Here is a 16,418-nt window from a genome sequence, read left to right as displayed (position 1 = left end):
AATTTGCAAGTTCATAAAAAACCTGCCAAATCATACCTAGAGCTTATATGTATCCTGAAGTTTACTTATATACAGTTACCGTTATTCTAACACAGCTTGCAGTTCCCATTGCTCTCTCACTTGATTTTTTAAAAAAATCTTTTTCACTCTATTATTTTGCATATACCTTTCACAATAATCTTTAAGGCAAACAGCTCAGTGGACTGCTTTGCCCATTGAAGACAGCTAGAAGTTGCTGGGCTGACATAGCTGTGTAGGGATGTGTGAATGACTGCAAGCAGGGGCCACATAGGGTCTGCATATTCCAGCCCAGGAGGCTGGAAATATCTTTTACTGGCACTGCATATGAAATGGTAGGCAGCTGTCTTTGGAAAGCTAATTACTTCTAAGCTCTAGGGACACACATTTTGGGTGTGGGAAACGACTTCACTACAAAAATTGCCAGTGTAACTAATGCTAATGTTAACTGTGATGCTGTAACACAATTGGAGAAAGATCATATTTATAATGTCTCCTTTATAATCATGAACTACTGTGGATAAGTGGGATGTCATTATCTTGGATGAGTTACGCAGAGTTCTATCTTTAGATCACGCAAGTAGGTCACAATGAGTGTAGCTGTCTGCTCGCTTTGGTTCATTTGCAAGACTCAGATTCTGCCTGAATGGTCATCTTTGAATGATCTTTGACATATGACTAAGTTATTGAAAATTACACAAATTGCACAAAACCACTCCAAGGTTATGCAAGGATGGCAATGCAAGAGAGACTAGTAGGCAAGAGGACTGTTGTCTCAGCTATCAAGTATAGCATCTTCAAGGGATTAATAAACTCATTACTCATCCACATGTTTGGTGGCACAGACTGAAATCTGTTAACATCTAACTGTTATTCTTACTTTACTTTTAAGAAGTATCACTGCAAAAAGTTCAGTGGCCAAAAACTGACACTCACTTGCTGGGTGCTCGATCTTGTAAATTGGTTAATGCAGCAAAGTTATTCCGTACAGTACGCAGGCTGGCCAGCACCTGGAACAGACAAAATGGTTTCAGTCTAAATTCCTGCACAGGTGAGACTGACTTATCTCTGCTCCACTGTGCTGAAAGAAAAAGGAAAGGACATTGCAAAACAACTGTAAAAGGTTTTCAGGGTTGGTTTTTCTGAAGCCTTTGAACATTACTTAACAATAACATGTCTGCAATACAAGGGCAATAGTTTATTTCTTTTTTTTTTTTCCTCATGAACAACTCATTATTTGTGTAAAGGCAGACTTACTTGAAAAGGAAGAAAGCTTTCACAGAATACATCGTTTTTTGAAATGACCATAAAAACATTCATGTTTGGAAGAGAACAGCCCATTCAAGCCTAATACTTTATGCATAAGAAGTGATTACAGAGTCCTCCATTTGCAGTTCAGCCCCCACAAACCTCAAAGGACAAAGGGAACATGATTGTCTAGGCTTCCAGGAAAATTCAAGTGGTTCCCTTAAGGGGTACAGTTGATTTGGGGACCTAGTGCAGAGGGGCAGAGTAAGAGGAAGGTATCACATCAACCGGGGGGAAATGTCTGCAGGCTTTTACAAACTTCGCACATTGGGAAAGATGAGATAAATGAACTACCCTTTCTGACCTAATTTCATGCAAGACCACAGCTAGTGGAGGCAGTAGAGGAGCAGTAGAGGAGCATCGTCTTGTTATCAGTGGTGTAGGCACTCTTCTGAATGCAGTAGGGTAAATGCAACACATTTTGTACTATGAAACGGTAGTAAGATGCACCTCACCAACTAGGGAGAGGCATTTCAGCTGGTCAGAGTGGAACCACAAGTTCTTTGGAACCAGACAGGGAACGGGAGGAAGCAGCAACACTAATCACTGGTATGTCTTTGCAGGAGTTGGCCATTGTTGTTTCTCAGCCCAGAATGGGCTTGTTCCCTGGCGAACCCCTCCTAGGAATAACAGGTATGAATGGGAACTTGGGTTGCAGATGTCTGCATCAAGGAGGATACAAACATCTTTTCATAGCCCCTGAAGCTTATACATGTGGTAGGAAGGGGGTAGGAGGCTGAAGAGAAAAGAAGAATTCAGTGAAAGCTTGTAAAAGACAGAAAATACTCAGGAGATAATAATGATTGGCAGTGTTCAAGCTCAAGGTAATTCCCAAATGAGTTAAGATAATAAAAATACAAATACATGTGTTGCCTAATTAGACAGTATTAATTTAATGATGTTTTCCTTTCTAAAGATCAGGAAGCAAACTCATATATTTTACATTAATCACAGAATAAAAATAATTGTATATGCCATCAAATTTGCGTGCCCAGGGTACAGTTGACACTAACAAATGTTGTATTTAGATCTTGGATATACACAGATGGAAATCAGGCATAAACTGAGCAGAAAGGGAAAGAAGATCTTGGAGTTCAAAAGTTCAAAAATGAATACATAAAACGCAAATAAAAACTGCTGGAGTATGAAAATATTGTAAATGGAAAGGATGAGATGGAGGTGGAAGGAGAAGGAAAGCATAAATGGAAAAAAACGTTGGGCCTACTAAGGTAAGACACACACTTTAGTGACTGTAGTTCAGTTTCAATTCTCTTTGGTCAGTCTGCCTAGCTTCAGTTTATGTGTGCCAGGATGCTGAGATGGCTTGTATATGCTCTTATTATCAAAGATACATATTTATGTGGCTCCCAGAGCTGTCTCAGGCCAAAAAATGTAAAAAAAAAAGGCCAAAAAAAAAAATGTACTTAGTTTTGCCAGCTGCAAGTTTCTACTTGTCCTGCTTTCGGCTGGGATAGAGTTAATTTTCTTCTCAGCAGCTGGTATAGTTCTGTGGTTTGGATTTGGTGTGAGAATAATGTTGATAACACACTGATGTTTTAGTTGAGTACATACTCCGTATCAACAACTTTTCAGTTTCCCATGCTCTGCCCGTGAGCAGGTGCACAAGAGGCCAGGAGGGAGCAGAGCCAGGACAGCTGACGCAAACTGGCCAAAGGGATGTTCCATACCATAGAATGTCATGCTCAGTATGTAAAGCTGGGGGAAGAAGGAGGAATGGGGGGACACTTGTAGTGCTGGTGCTTGTCATCCCAAGTAACCATTACACTTGACAGAGCCCAGCTTTCCTGGGAATGGCCAAACCCCTGCCTGCCCATGGGAAGCGGTGAATGAATTCCTTGCTTTGCTTTGCTTTGCTTGCGTGTGCAGCTTTTGCTTTACCCATTAAACTGTCTATCTCAACCCACGAGTTTTCTCACTTTTACCCTTCTGATTCTCTCCCCCATCCCACCACGGGGGGAAGCGAGTGAGCATCTGTGTGGGGCTTAGTTGCCAGCCAGGGTTAAACCCCAACGCTACTCAATAAGCCCTGCTGGACTCAATTTTGCTGTATATGCAGGTGCACTGGGAATTTGGAGCATGCACAAAGGTAGCCAAGTGGCTCCTCAGTGGCTCCTCAGGTACAGCTATGCTTATTAGCTCTGCCTCTGCTGGACTGCCCTGAATGACTCCGTACCTGCTGTGCAGGGATGAGTTTCAGAAAGGTTAGTAGGCTAAGCAGATGCCAGGTGAAAAAATGAACCTAGCTGAGGTATGTGTTGGATCTGAAATAACAGGACATTTAGCATGTGAGGTGCTGGCGAAAGAAGTGTACAGAGCTGCAAGGTTGCTCAGGGCCAGACTCAGATTTGTGTGCAAAAAGCAACCAGTCACCTGCAAGCCTCTTCAGGTTTAATCCTTAAGTAAATAACATTATTTTCAAAATAAAGTTACATACAAACAGTTGCAACTGCATTAAAACCTCAAACTTCTTTAATTATAAAAACAGTACAGAACTCATCTTTAAATTTCAAATCACTCAAATTTTTTATTTTTTTTTATTTTTAAAGGCAAAATTCTATGAATAATGAAATTACAGCAGCTGCTGTACATTACAATATAGGGAAATGCAACTAAAAATATCCTCATAATAGATTTTTTTATTTTAGCTTACAAAATTCCATTCTGGTAAAAATAGTAAATTATCTTGTCTTGGAGCCAGATTCTATGTGGGGGACACAGCATGCCACCATGCCTCCAGTTAACAAATGCAGCCACACTACCATGGTGATGTGCTGAATAGAAACTGAAATGCTAAAATTGGATCTATTACCACCAGGTGGCTCATGATCAGAGGAAACAAGCTTCCTGATCAGCTGAAGAAAATACAGATGATTTGAAATAACTGGAACATGTGGTCCATGTGCCCTGATCTCCTGCCACCAGGAAACCCTGAATGGATTAAAATGGATTTACTGTTTGCAATGCAAAAAATGTACATAAGTGGTGAAATTTTGCTCTAGGAATATATTAAAAGGGTAGTTTGTATGATGCATAGACATTTTACTGGCATATGGGATCCAATTTCTGAAGTCCTGAGCGAGGTCCTAACACTGCTAATGTAACTCAGAGGGATGGGCCCTGTGCTTAGCTGCAGATGCAGCCTGTGATCGGGCTCCACTGAGAGATGGGATTTTGCATATTCAAATAATCTTTAGATAAGGGCTACATTTTTCATAAAAGTCTAATCAGATGTCACTTCCCCTCTATCAGGCATGGTCTCTCAACAGCATCTCAATTCCCCCTGTGTCAGGGAATGTGACATGTGATAACTCACCTTACGAGTGCTCTTTTTCTTGTTCGATGCAAATGAAACCAGGCTCATTTAAACCACTGCTAATAGGATTTTTGCAATGAAATACTAAAGCTCTCAAATAATCAATTATGGCATGTTGGTGCAAGTAGCAATAACATTCAACTGCTCCTGCTTTAATTGCTAAAGCATGTCAATCAACGCCAACAAGAATGTGACACTACCCTTAAAACTGATAGAGTGCTTTGTCCCAGCAAAAAAAATATATCCATAAATGGTGTGTAATACTTGCTGGTTTTTTAGACATATTATTATGTGTCTTATCATTATGGCATAATTTGTAATAAAAAATCAGATGACAGTGAACATGAACTATAGAAAATATTATTGGATCGCTTCACCACCATAAAATTTGTATTTTTTTCTGTGCTCAAGACTTAGGATTTTTATGTTTCCCAAGGTACTAAAATCAGAAGTGGTTTTACTTTTTCTTTTTCTTGTTTTTCCTGTACTTTCTTGCCTGCCAGTATTCTTTCCAGTACATTTACCATTTGAGTGATCTTAAAGTATTCTTAGAAAAGGCCCTGGCTTAATATTACCTCTGCTAATAAAAGATGAAGGTGTTCTTCATATTAAGGATTTGACCAGAGAGCTATATAAACACTGTATCAGTTTACAGTATAATTGAACATGTAATAACCTATTACATTAATATTAATTGTTTTAACAGCTTATCATTAGACCAAAGCAACCTGCATATTCAGACTCAGGTTGGACACCTTATTCTTGTTTGAGGCTTCTGGGTGACTCAGCCTTTCTCTTTCCATTCACCTTCAATCACTTATGATTTCCAGATTTGTCTTTTCCCCCTGTAGTTACACTGAATTGACTTTCATTCCTATCTATTACAGTGTAAAACCTATCAGCATGAGTTCAAGAAATAGCAATGTTAAGTTTTCATACATGATAAGGCATGTCTATTGCTAAAAGTTGTGGAGTTTCAATCTAAATGATATGGAATTTCGAGCTGGTATTTTATAAAACAGAATCTGAATGGAAAAACCAAACAAATAGAGATGATTTTGTAAAGGAACATAAGTATTCCGGGTAAAACTTATCTCACATCTAAAAATTACCTTGTATTGCATGCATAAAAAATGTTCTAAAGGAGAAATTGCAATTATAAAAAGCAGGAGAATAACAGAGTACAGATTTGTCTTCATCATGCTTGTCTGCTACAGTATTTGAAAATGCATCAGTTAAAGGTGTTTATCGCGTTGCACTTCAACTTTTTAGATAATCAAAAAAGAGACGTACAGACAACAAGGGTGGGAGGTTTATGACTTCCTGTTTAGACAATTGTTTTTTCCCATTTCAAACAAATGTATCTTATATAATAGTAACAGTGGAAAACACGTGGTTTGGCCATTTAGCCTTTAAATTGCAAGATTGCGTGAGAAATATGGCAAAATTGTGCCTACCTGAGCAAATGGTGTCACAATCAAGTCATCTCCATGTCTGAAAAAATAAGCAGGGTTGTAAATTAGGTATTACTGAACGTTTATCACACTACTGTAACAGCAAGAAAATAAGGTTTTACAATGCACTGTAGGCAACTCCAGTTTTATTCCTCTGCAGTTACTCGCTGCTGCTGGCTTTACACATCCTGTCAAAAGTATGTATCAACTTAGCTATTGCCCAACTGCCTGGCATGTCTATGGGATGGCTGATGACCCAGCTGTGGGTTGGGCAGGTGACCAGCTGCCTAGGATTGCAGAGATTTCATCCCAAAGGATGGATGTGAAAACACCAAAAGTGACCCCATCGAGGGTTACCAGCAGGTTTGTGAGTACTGGAGGGGTAAGTCACTGCAGATGGCTGAGCACTACATCGCAGACGAATAAAAAGCTAGTAAAACTTTCAAACTGACTCACACTTCTATAGCTATAGGGGGTGTGACAGAGTATGTGCTGTTGCTGTGGCAACCTCACCCACTCCAGGGGTGACTATGGGCAAAATGCCGGGATGACGCACTGTAGGGGAGAAGGGAGGAAGGGCAAGAGGGTTTCCTTCTCTTCAGCACTAAAACCTGCCACTTCAAATGGTTTCAAAAAAATACAGTCTTGTAAATACAAGTAGGCTGAAGGGCTGTTGAGCTTACAAGTAGCATCTGTAGCACAGAGGATATGGAGTCAGAGCTCTCCAGAGGACCACAAGGACAGGGAAAACATGGAGTTTTCTGTAATTTTATCTAGTATATGGCACCAATCAAGATGAAAAGAAATTTTCCAAAGACAAAAATCCAATACAACTCTGTTTTTAATTCTCCTGTATTTTCCTGCAGTGAATTCATTGTGGCAAATTACAAATTGCATCTTTCAGCAGAAATTACATTGCTTTGGTGCTATTATAATGTTATTTAAGTTTAAGCATAAAATACGAGTATTTAACAACAGATTTCAAGTCCATGAAAACCTAATCAGGAAAAGGCTTTCTGATAAATGGAGAAATATCATTTGCATTTGAATTGCTACAACATCATTCTTATGATTTATATACTGTTCGCAGGTTTTTTTTCAGGTATTACCTCATAAAAAAGCAGTAAGTACAACCAGAGAGCCTGTAAGGATGAAACAAAACTCCCCAGTATTCAGAATTATTATAATGCTTACTATCTGTGTAGCTGTTTTTATTACCATCTCATTTATCTGAAATAGAGAAATGGATTTTTACAGACCCTGTGGAAGAAATCTACACTTTTAACAAGGTCTTTGCAGGAGTAGTCGGAATTGTATTGCTTCAGGTGAAGCTCCAGCTCCAGCCTGGCTGCAAAGCACGTAAGCCTGATCCTCAAACCAAAACAGAAGAAACATGGGCACCATGGGAGGAATTCAGAGGCTTTAATTGCCCAATGAAGCCAAATCCAATGGGTTATTATAGACATCGTGGATCAGTTAGTGACCAGCTGAGTTTAGCACCTCTTCAAATTTTCATTGGGTCATGAAAATATCAGGAAATGCCCTAGACTATAATTTCTGATCAGGACTGCTTAATGAGTTACACAGCTACACAAAGGCTTCAGCAGAAGGATAAGCCACATCCATCTTATCCTTTTCTCTCCTGTTCTCCACTTGAACAGATATAGTGTGAATATGGACACTATGTCACTTCCAGAAAAAGTACACTCTTTGTCATCAGATTCTGTGAAATGATATTTTCTGCTGTGTGACAGCCGGCTTACCTGTTTCTCAGTAAAATCTGTTAATTTCTTCCCTTTTATAAAGAATATTTTACTATTTGTGTATAGATACTCCATTTTGTTTTGACACCTGAAAACAGGCACAGCTGTGTTGAGCAAGAAATTCTGCATTAGTCACCTGAATGACTTCTGCAAAGGTGGAAGAGCCTAAAACTTCAAGTGAATTATTTGTCAGTCTCCCTCACACATACCCACTTTATCTGTTACTCAGGTTGTTTAAGCAAGAAGCAAACAAAGCGTTGAGCAAATTCTTAGATATGAGTGTGTTCTCTAAGAGATCAAATTCTGCACAGAAACTGCATCTAAAATCAAAATGCAAACCCATTTTTTACTTATCTAGTCTAATTCCCACATGTGGAAATGTTGAAGAGGCCAAAACCTGGAGACGAAAAGGTTTACAAGTAGCAGAAGCACTGAACAAAGGACAAAAATAATGAATTGTTTCTACCTGTAAATAAACCAGATAGCGGAGAGCTAGTTCTTTCTGGTGTCACAAGCACCTGTCAGTGGCAAACACTCTGAATGCCCAATATTCAAAACGACACAAATGCACAAAATATTCATCAGTGCTTCAAATCTGGAGGCAACTGCCACAACATAGGTATTAACCGTCAAAGTGCAGATTGGCAGAACTATGAAAATAGGGTGGGCCACCTTCTCAAAATCTCTTGTGGACTTCCTTACCAGAGGTGGTACTTTCTTGCTCTCCTTCCCACTCAGTATCCCTCTTTGCCAGCCTTTGAATGCTGAGGCAATTCTAAGAGGCAACAAATATACGTTTCTGGGATTTCTGTCCTGGAGTTTTTCTTACCTTCTCTACAAAACAGCATGACCTCTAGTTTTCAAACTTCATTCTACTTGAGCTCTTGCTGGACTGCATTTCATTGGAGAACACTGATAAAATACTGTAGCTTGTTATTTTTTAGAGGAGGCATTATTAAATACTGATTTAGTGCACTGAAATCAACCCACGGTTTAATTTTCACTTTTCAAATGCCCCTTGTGTCAAGAACAGCAATTCCAGATATTATCATTATTTTCGTCAAAGTGTCATACTGAAAGTACAGGTATCCACAGCTTTCACAAAGCAGTTTAGCACACACCAGACACACTTGAACAGAAAAGTAATTGCATAGCGTGGTGAGTAATCCTTAATCCACACTGGGTCAGGAAATCTGGAAAAGGTAAGAGTGCTCAAAAAGGGAGAAGACATGTCTAAAGTGGCTGTGTTATTGTTTTTGTACAGCAGAGCAAGAACGTATGATTCAATCATTGATTGCCATTGATCCATGGTGTACAGAGGTGTAGTAAACACTCCAATGTATGAGTGTCCTGCTGTTTTCTTTTCAGATGATACAGAAGCTGATAGATGATTCTGTCTGGATTCTGGACAGGATAGTGCCACACATCTATATACAGAAGCAGCAACAGGGCGTGTAAATCCTATGCAATACTTCACAAGCATCTACAGACAGAGCTGTTAATCTTTAGGGTTAGAAGAAATCGCTCACATCAGCGTTAGACTCCGTTAACTAGAATGCCTGGCGTACTTGTTCACATCTTCATTTTTCAAAGGAAAGACAGATTTGAAAGCAGAGTAATTTTCACATAGCCCCAAAATTTAAAATGATTAAATCCCCACCATGAGAAGAGACTGCTGAAGCACACCACAGTCTACATGAGATGAATCACTGCTACATAAAACACAGGCCATATTTACATTAGAAGACCAAAGATTATGTAATGCATTGCAGGTTATTTACCATGTTAAAGTGATGAAGCCTGGCCGCCTGCAAATTTTCTGGGTTTTGCTTCCTAAACCTTTCCTATGGGACATACCTGAACTCACTCCATATAGCCTTTGAAGGTCCCCACCCCAGGGAAGAAACAGAAGTGCTATGCTGTCAGATGAACATGTTCAGCAGACTGTTGCCAAATAAAAAGTATAAAAATTCTTCTTCCTTTCTTCAAAATTGGCATTAATTTGTCTCTTCTATCCCTATTACAGAAGAGCAATTAACTTTACCTCAACTAAAAAGAAACTTAGAGATGCACGCATTAAAAAAACAAAGAGAAGCTGGCAGGAAGATTAACACAAGCGTAGACAGGGTGACTGCATAACCTTCATTTCTTAATTAAGTTGGGATAACCTAATATGATCATCTAATAAGAGGAGTAGCTAGAGAGAGATTCTGCAGACCTGTTATGATACTGTTAAAAAAGAGAGGGTGTTTTTTTAATGTGGTCAGAAAAAAGTCATGGTACCCATTAAGGAGAAGTGAGTCCCAGAACTTAGAGACCACTAGAAATGTTAGTACTCGCCAGTGTGGAGCTTCGCAGGGAAGGTCCTGAATAAGGTTTGTCTTCCTAAAGGCCATACTAAACCCAGATTAAGACTTTCTAGGCACATGTGAAGAATACCAAGCAAGTGATCTCGAGGAGATGTATTGCAGACAGGAGACATAAACAGGACAAATAAGTGCTCTGTCTAAAGAGGGGTGGGGAGAGGGGAGCAGGTATTTATGCCAATTTCAACACACCTTCTCATAGACAACATATAGTCAAAATGAAATTCCTGGTTAATCTTGACACAATTTTTATTGCATAAATTATAAGACTAGCGGAAAGAATCTTGATGTCACATTCCTCCATTTGAATGAAAACCTCACGTATCTGCCCAGGGGAAGTACTGGCTGAGGATGCCAGCTGGGCTTTAAATCCAGCTGGCATAGTCTGTGTTGGATTCTCTGGCTACAAAGCTGGGACACAGACTATGTGAAAGAATAAAGCTGCCAACTGACTTTGAAAAGCCCTAGGGGACTGTGGCTGTCTGGAATTCCTGAACTGTGCTCCACAGCAAGAGTGAAGGCTTTTGTCACATTTTGTCACAAGGACTGACTCCATTTTTATAGAATTGTATTTGGGCATTTTTTTTATTTTTTTGTTTTTAATATAGAAACATAGGAAACATAAAAGCAGGGAAAATCCATACTGTTTACATAGAACATACAAAATAAGAAGATGAACATGAAAGTAGTCTTCTATTTGAATCAGAAAATCTATTGCAGCCCACTTTTTCAGTGTAAGCATCTAAATTTGGATTAAACATTACATCCACTTATTTCTCTCATGTACAAGGCTGATTCAGACTTGCTGTCCAATAATGCTATAAATACATCTTAAATGAGACATGAGTGTTTTGCTTGCAAATATGCTGGAACACAAATATACTGAGTGCAAAACCATAAATGGAGAACAGAGAGTAGGGTGATTGTTTACCCTAATTGCTAGGTTGGGGGGGGGGTGTTTCTGCCCCAATAACATTTTATACGTGAAGCCAAATAAATGCACAAAAAACATATGAATTAGGTATGCTGAAAAGATGCACATTGCTCAGATTCAGATTTTAGCAGCAATGAAATCTGATTCTAGACTGCACTCTGACAGAGTAACAGAAACATTGTGTAATGATACTAGTCAGCAGAAGCTGTGCTCTAAGGACAGCAAGTGGGGTGGCTGGCTGCTCCACACATCATCTGCCTTTGGAGTATCTGAATGGGATGGTCTGCAATACTGATTTGGCAGAGTCAGAAATCGCACTGCTCCGACTTAGTTTATTCTGCAGGAAAGTGCCTAAATCACATCACATCAATTTCTAAAGCCTTCAAAGACAATTTTCTAGTGCTAATATGAGACGGTCCAGGCCTGGCTCCAAAAGCTGAGGCTGACCGTGGTTAAGAGGCACCTCTCGACGTAGTGCCCACATTATGGAGTGTGACAGAAACTGGCTTACAGCTTTTCCCAGATACTCGGTGGGTTGTCAGCAATTTGCATCTCACTGAAAGGCTGAGTGCCATTTGGGGGATGATCAGCCATCTAGGGCAGGGGCTAAAGACTATGACACTGTGCGGGGCGCTGGGTTTTAGGGTTGAAGGAGCAAGCAGTTGAAATTGTTGTTGGAGTCATGAGCTACAGACAAAGAGGTTGTTTTTCCCAGAGCACTTCTTTATTTCTGGGAACCATGTACCTTACAGGATCTTTATGAAGAGCTACTTGAAACCACTTGTTCTATCACACAATAGACTGAAATTAGACCCTGAATGAAGCAGACTGTCATTAGCTACTGTCTGAGTGTTTTTGAACACCACATTTTTCTATAGCACTGTGCAGTTATGTCCTCCTGATACTTCTTTCTAATACAGCAGCAGAGCTTGCCCTAATTAGCCAAAAGTATTGCTGTAATACTGGGAGTTCTGGAGAGTTCAGTCTACTTAATTTCAATTGAGTTTACAATTGAGCTTACCCAGATGGAAGAGGGTTCGCTCAAAAAAGCCGCAGTTCCTGAGAAGTCAAATATCCCAGCCAAGAGAAAGGCTGGCTATAATAGTTCTCCTCAAACTATCTAACTAAGCAAGTTAGACTTAGGAAGGCACACCAAATGGAAAAAAAAAAAAAAAAAAAACCCAAACATTTCTCCAGCATACATTTCCCTAGCAAATACTTCAGACGTGTTTCCAAACACCCCGATCAACTTCATACGGAGCACAAATCAAGTTATTCCACTACGGCATCTTGATGAAGAAAACAATACTTGTCTGCCTTATGATCAGAGATCCAAAAGACAGTTCAAAACAAATGTGGATTATTACACATGGCTAATACACACCAAAATATGCCATGTACATGTTCCTGGAGCTTTCCAGGTACAATGGATATTTTGTACAAGAAAGTACTTTAATTTTTCATGCTGCCTCTTTAGCATCTCAGTTCCTGAAGATACACTGTCAGGTTTGAAAGAAGCCTTTGAACACTTGGGGTCTGCTCTGTTGAAGTCATCAGTGTTAGGTCACCCAAATTACAATCTTACTTCCAGTTGAACTGCATTAACACCCAAGGTGAGGAGCGCTCTAAAGACTTGGAAAGACAGAATTATCACACCAATTACAGACTAAATGGCTGAAAAGGAACAGTGAATACCAAAGTGTTTTTAAATCAGAATTTTGAGATTTAATCCAGGCAGTATCAGGAAACGTTATCTGGTTACCTCTGTACCTTACAGTGCATCACCAGCATCACATCACAGCTCCTGTGCTTTCAGCAGACAAGAAACAAGAGACTTTGCTGGGTGACAAGGGCAGATAAGTACATTTTAGTGATGGTGATCTGAACCAAGGCCCATCAAATCCAGAAGCTTCATTCAGGATTGCTGGATTGGCTAGAATCAGAATCAGCTGTCTAATTCGAAGAACAGGAAGTATTACTGTTTTTCTCAATTCCATGTCATATGCTAGAGCAGCACTATCAGGCTTCTTCTATCTCCCACAAAACTATCATAGCACATTTTGAAGAGTTCAAGATCAAGGTTTCTTGTGTTAGACCCAGCTACTTCCTTGCTCAGGAAGCTTAAATATTTTCCAAAGACACTGCACTTGCACATCTTACTTGGGTAATCTGCCTGAGGAAATCATGTAGGTACTGATGTAGTGGGCCATCACAGAAGGATGCCAGCATGATATGCAAGATACAAAACCACTGGAAAGCTTAAGAAATCACCCCTATCATATTGCCCCTAACAGCCACCTAACTTCAATGCCTTACTCCTACCATAATACAGCAGATCATTTAGATGACAGAAGAATGGTGGACAGCCCTGACTAACTGGCCTGCATGAAGTCTGACAGAATTATTCAGTCCTAAAGGGAAACTTCCCTGAAGGGAAGAGCATGGACTTGTCAGACTGTTTCACATGTGTAGGTGGTTTTCCTTCAAAAACTGGAAGGCAGTCTGCCTGGGGGCGACTGAGGCAATGGCAAGGGAAAAGAAGCTACTGCAGTGCAGGGGTCTAGTTTGTGCGTTGAAGGAGCAGCTGGATTAAGCCAGTGGATGTAGGACTTTAAATTAGAAAAGAGCTGAACTCAATCAGAAATGCCTGGGCCAATTCAGCAGTGCCATTGTTAGACAGTTCATACAATAGAAATCATCATTTAGCCCTAAGCAAATCTGTAAAACAAACAAGCATCAGTGACTAAAGGATAGTTTTGTTTTCTGCTCAGGTTAGAGAAAATTAGTGAGTGGGCGTGCATACATGACTAGAAGCAATCAAGCTAGTGTAGCTTAACGAGTTACTATTAATCGGTTTTGATTGCATTAGCTGACATATATAAATGCTTAGCTTGTTGCAAATGAAAATAAAATGTGTTACCTTGAACTGCTCTTAAGCAGCAGACATTTGGTAGCTTGCTTGTCCCTGCTCCAAATGCTTAAGTGCTGAGAACTGATACGATTGTCTTACTTCTGAAGAATGACTTTCCATGTGAATCTCCTACTGCTGCAGGCTGAAAAGTTTCCTCTCTAAAAGAAATTAGAGCAGAGTTGCTGAGAAGAGCACCTGTGCAAGGTAACTTCCCAGCCTGAGCAAGCTTGCTGTCAGCTAGCCACAGGAAGATTGTCGCAGCTTCAAGGTTTACAAAAAAGGGTCTGCTAAACAAATTCAAAGGCCCCTAAATGTACATAATAAGAAGAAACAAGAAGATGTCAAGACAAAGAAGGTAAAATCGTCAGAATTTCAGATAGTCCATTTTCAGGGAACAAACTCTACACAGCAATAGTGCCATTGCAAGCACAGAGCATTTGTGCCCTGAGGAGTGAAACAAGATCTAATGTTCTGAGTTGTGAAACAAATTCAGACTGTGTATGCAGGTGATCACTGAGCTGGCAAAACAATCTAAGAGACATCCCCCCAAAATATTTGTGTCCTTCTTTACAGAGCTCACTTTCTCCACACTGCTGCCGTCCTTCAGTAAGGCACACACATAGAAAGCACACCCATCCTCCCTCCCCTCTGCTGCAGATCTGCGTAGCAAGCCCAGAGATGACTAGAGCTGTGATGTAGCCGAAATCTCAGCGAAGAACTGGGTTTGGTACCATGTTATTAAAAACATGCCACCTCTGACTGAAGAAGTTTAGGAATTCAGTCTGCTTTGTTTAGCACAGGAGCAGTAACTTGCCATTTTGTTTCAAACACCCACTATTTCCAGAAGGGGGGTGGGGTGGGAAGTCTGACACATTGAAAGTGTTTGAAGGGGAAGTGATGTGTTTAACAAATTAAGAGTTATATCTGGAAAATGATTGGATTTCAGCATTCAGTCACAAACCAATGATTCTGTATTGTTTAAACATAAGATATTAAACATAAGATAAAATCAGGTTTCATGTCATAAAAAAAATCCTCATTCAACAACCAAATAAAGGCATATTAGAACACCTCAAAATCTCTTGAATTAAAAAAGCAGATCAAATGAAGTCCTCTCAATGTGAAAATATTCCCTTTTTATTTACAACATAACTGATTTCCTGATCAACCAATGAATGTAGCGCAAACTTATTATTTGACCTTAAGCAAGCTGGATATTACTGAGTTCTTTGTTTTGGATTCCATTATTCCATTTGTAACATGTTCAAAACAACTGGACGGGACACAGTGGTCTTTTTTTCCAAATGTTTTTTTCAATAACTCAGAAAAAGATTGTATCTGACTTACTAATTACTTTGCTTAATTTAAGCTGCAACCTGGAGATTTATTCAATTCTAAAGATCTTAAGAACAAAAAGGCAAAACCCAATGAAGCAAAATATTGGCCTATTTTTCCTAAAGCCATGTAAGTACAGTTATTTCCATGGGAAAATGTCTCAAGCAATTTAATATTTTTGTTTTCATTTAAAATTGTTTCTAAGCTGAAAGACACAGAGAAAATGCATCTTAAAAATTTTTTTTAAAGCAGGCTGGACTTTGAAGTTTAACTGCCTCTTTTCAGCCAGTAATATCTATGATAGAGTAGTAACACAGGTTCTGAGAAAATAATCTGATAAATCATAAGGAATTTCATCAGCAGTGTATCTAGAAACACAGACAATTATTTCTGATTTTTTAAACTGAGGTGAAATCACTCTGCTCAGTAAATGTGTATCTTTTGTGTTCTCCTATAATCTTGGCCAGAACCTTTCAGGGAAAAGGGTGTTTTTCTCTGTAACTGCAGATGCATACTCACAGCCTTTTATTAAGAAATCCAGGCCCTCCTGGTTCAGAAACAGAAGAATAAGCTGCATCACTAGCAACTTGGCTTCCTGTTCTGGATGAGAAAAATATAGCCTCATTTCATGATTTTATTGGCATATTAAAGGCTCAAGTGAACCTTTTTTCACTGTCTGTGTTTGCCATCTTCGTCTGCCATTATTTTAAAGTATATTCTTTTTATGAATCTGATCCAGATTGAATACAATGTAAGTTTCTAAAAAGCTGAGCAGGCTGTCAAGAACTGGGAAATGTGTACAAGTTTACCTCAGAAATTCTCTTCTCTGGCAGTTGTTCCACCTGCCAGTTAAAGGGATATTTCAGCCCATTTGCAGCTTCAGGTCAGGACCAGACCTGCCAGTTACTGACAAATAAGGGAACTCCCTACCTTGGAATTTCCCTTTATTTAAGGTAATATCCACAGCCAGAATAATTCTGTTATTCTTTGCAAAA

At 39.4% G+C, this 16,418-nt stretch overlaps 1 protein-coding gene across 2 annotated transcripts in view; it reads right to left on the bottom strand.

The window, feature by feature from the left end:
• PDE4D (phosphodiesterase 4D) overlaps positions 1-16,418 on the bottom strand; it is a 355,973-nt gene that overhangs the window by 101,229 nt on the left and 238,326 nt on the right. For both annotated transcript variants that reach the window (XM_040579497.1, XM_040579498.1), the window contains exons 3-4: positions 6,118-6,154; positions 955-1,028 (exon numbers count right to left, since the gene is read on the bottom strand). In XM_040579497.1, coding sequence (XP_040435431.1) covers positions 955-1,028; positions 6,118-6,154 — 111 coding nt within the window. The remainder of the gene's footprint in view (positions 1-954; positions 1,029-6,117; positions 6,155-16,418) is intronic.

This window comes from Falco naumanni, chromosome Z (assembly GCF_017639655.2).
Source record: "Falco naumanni isolate bFalNau1 chromosome Z, bFalNau1.pat, whole genome shotgun sequence".
In the NCBI taxonomy this organism is placed as follows: Eukaryota; Metazoa; Chordata; class Aves; order Falconiformes; family Falconidae; genus Falco; species Falco naumanni.
This window is presented reverse-complemented; position numbering and strand designations above follow the sequence as displayed.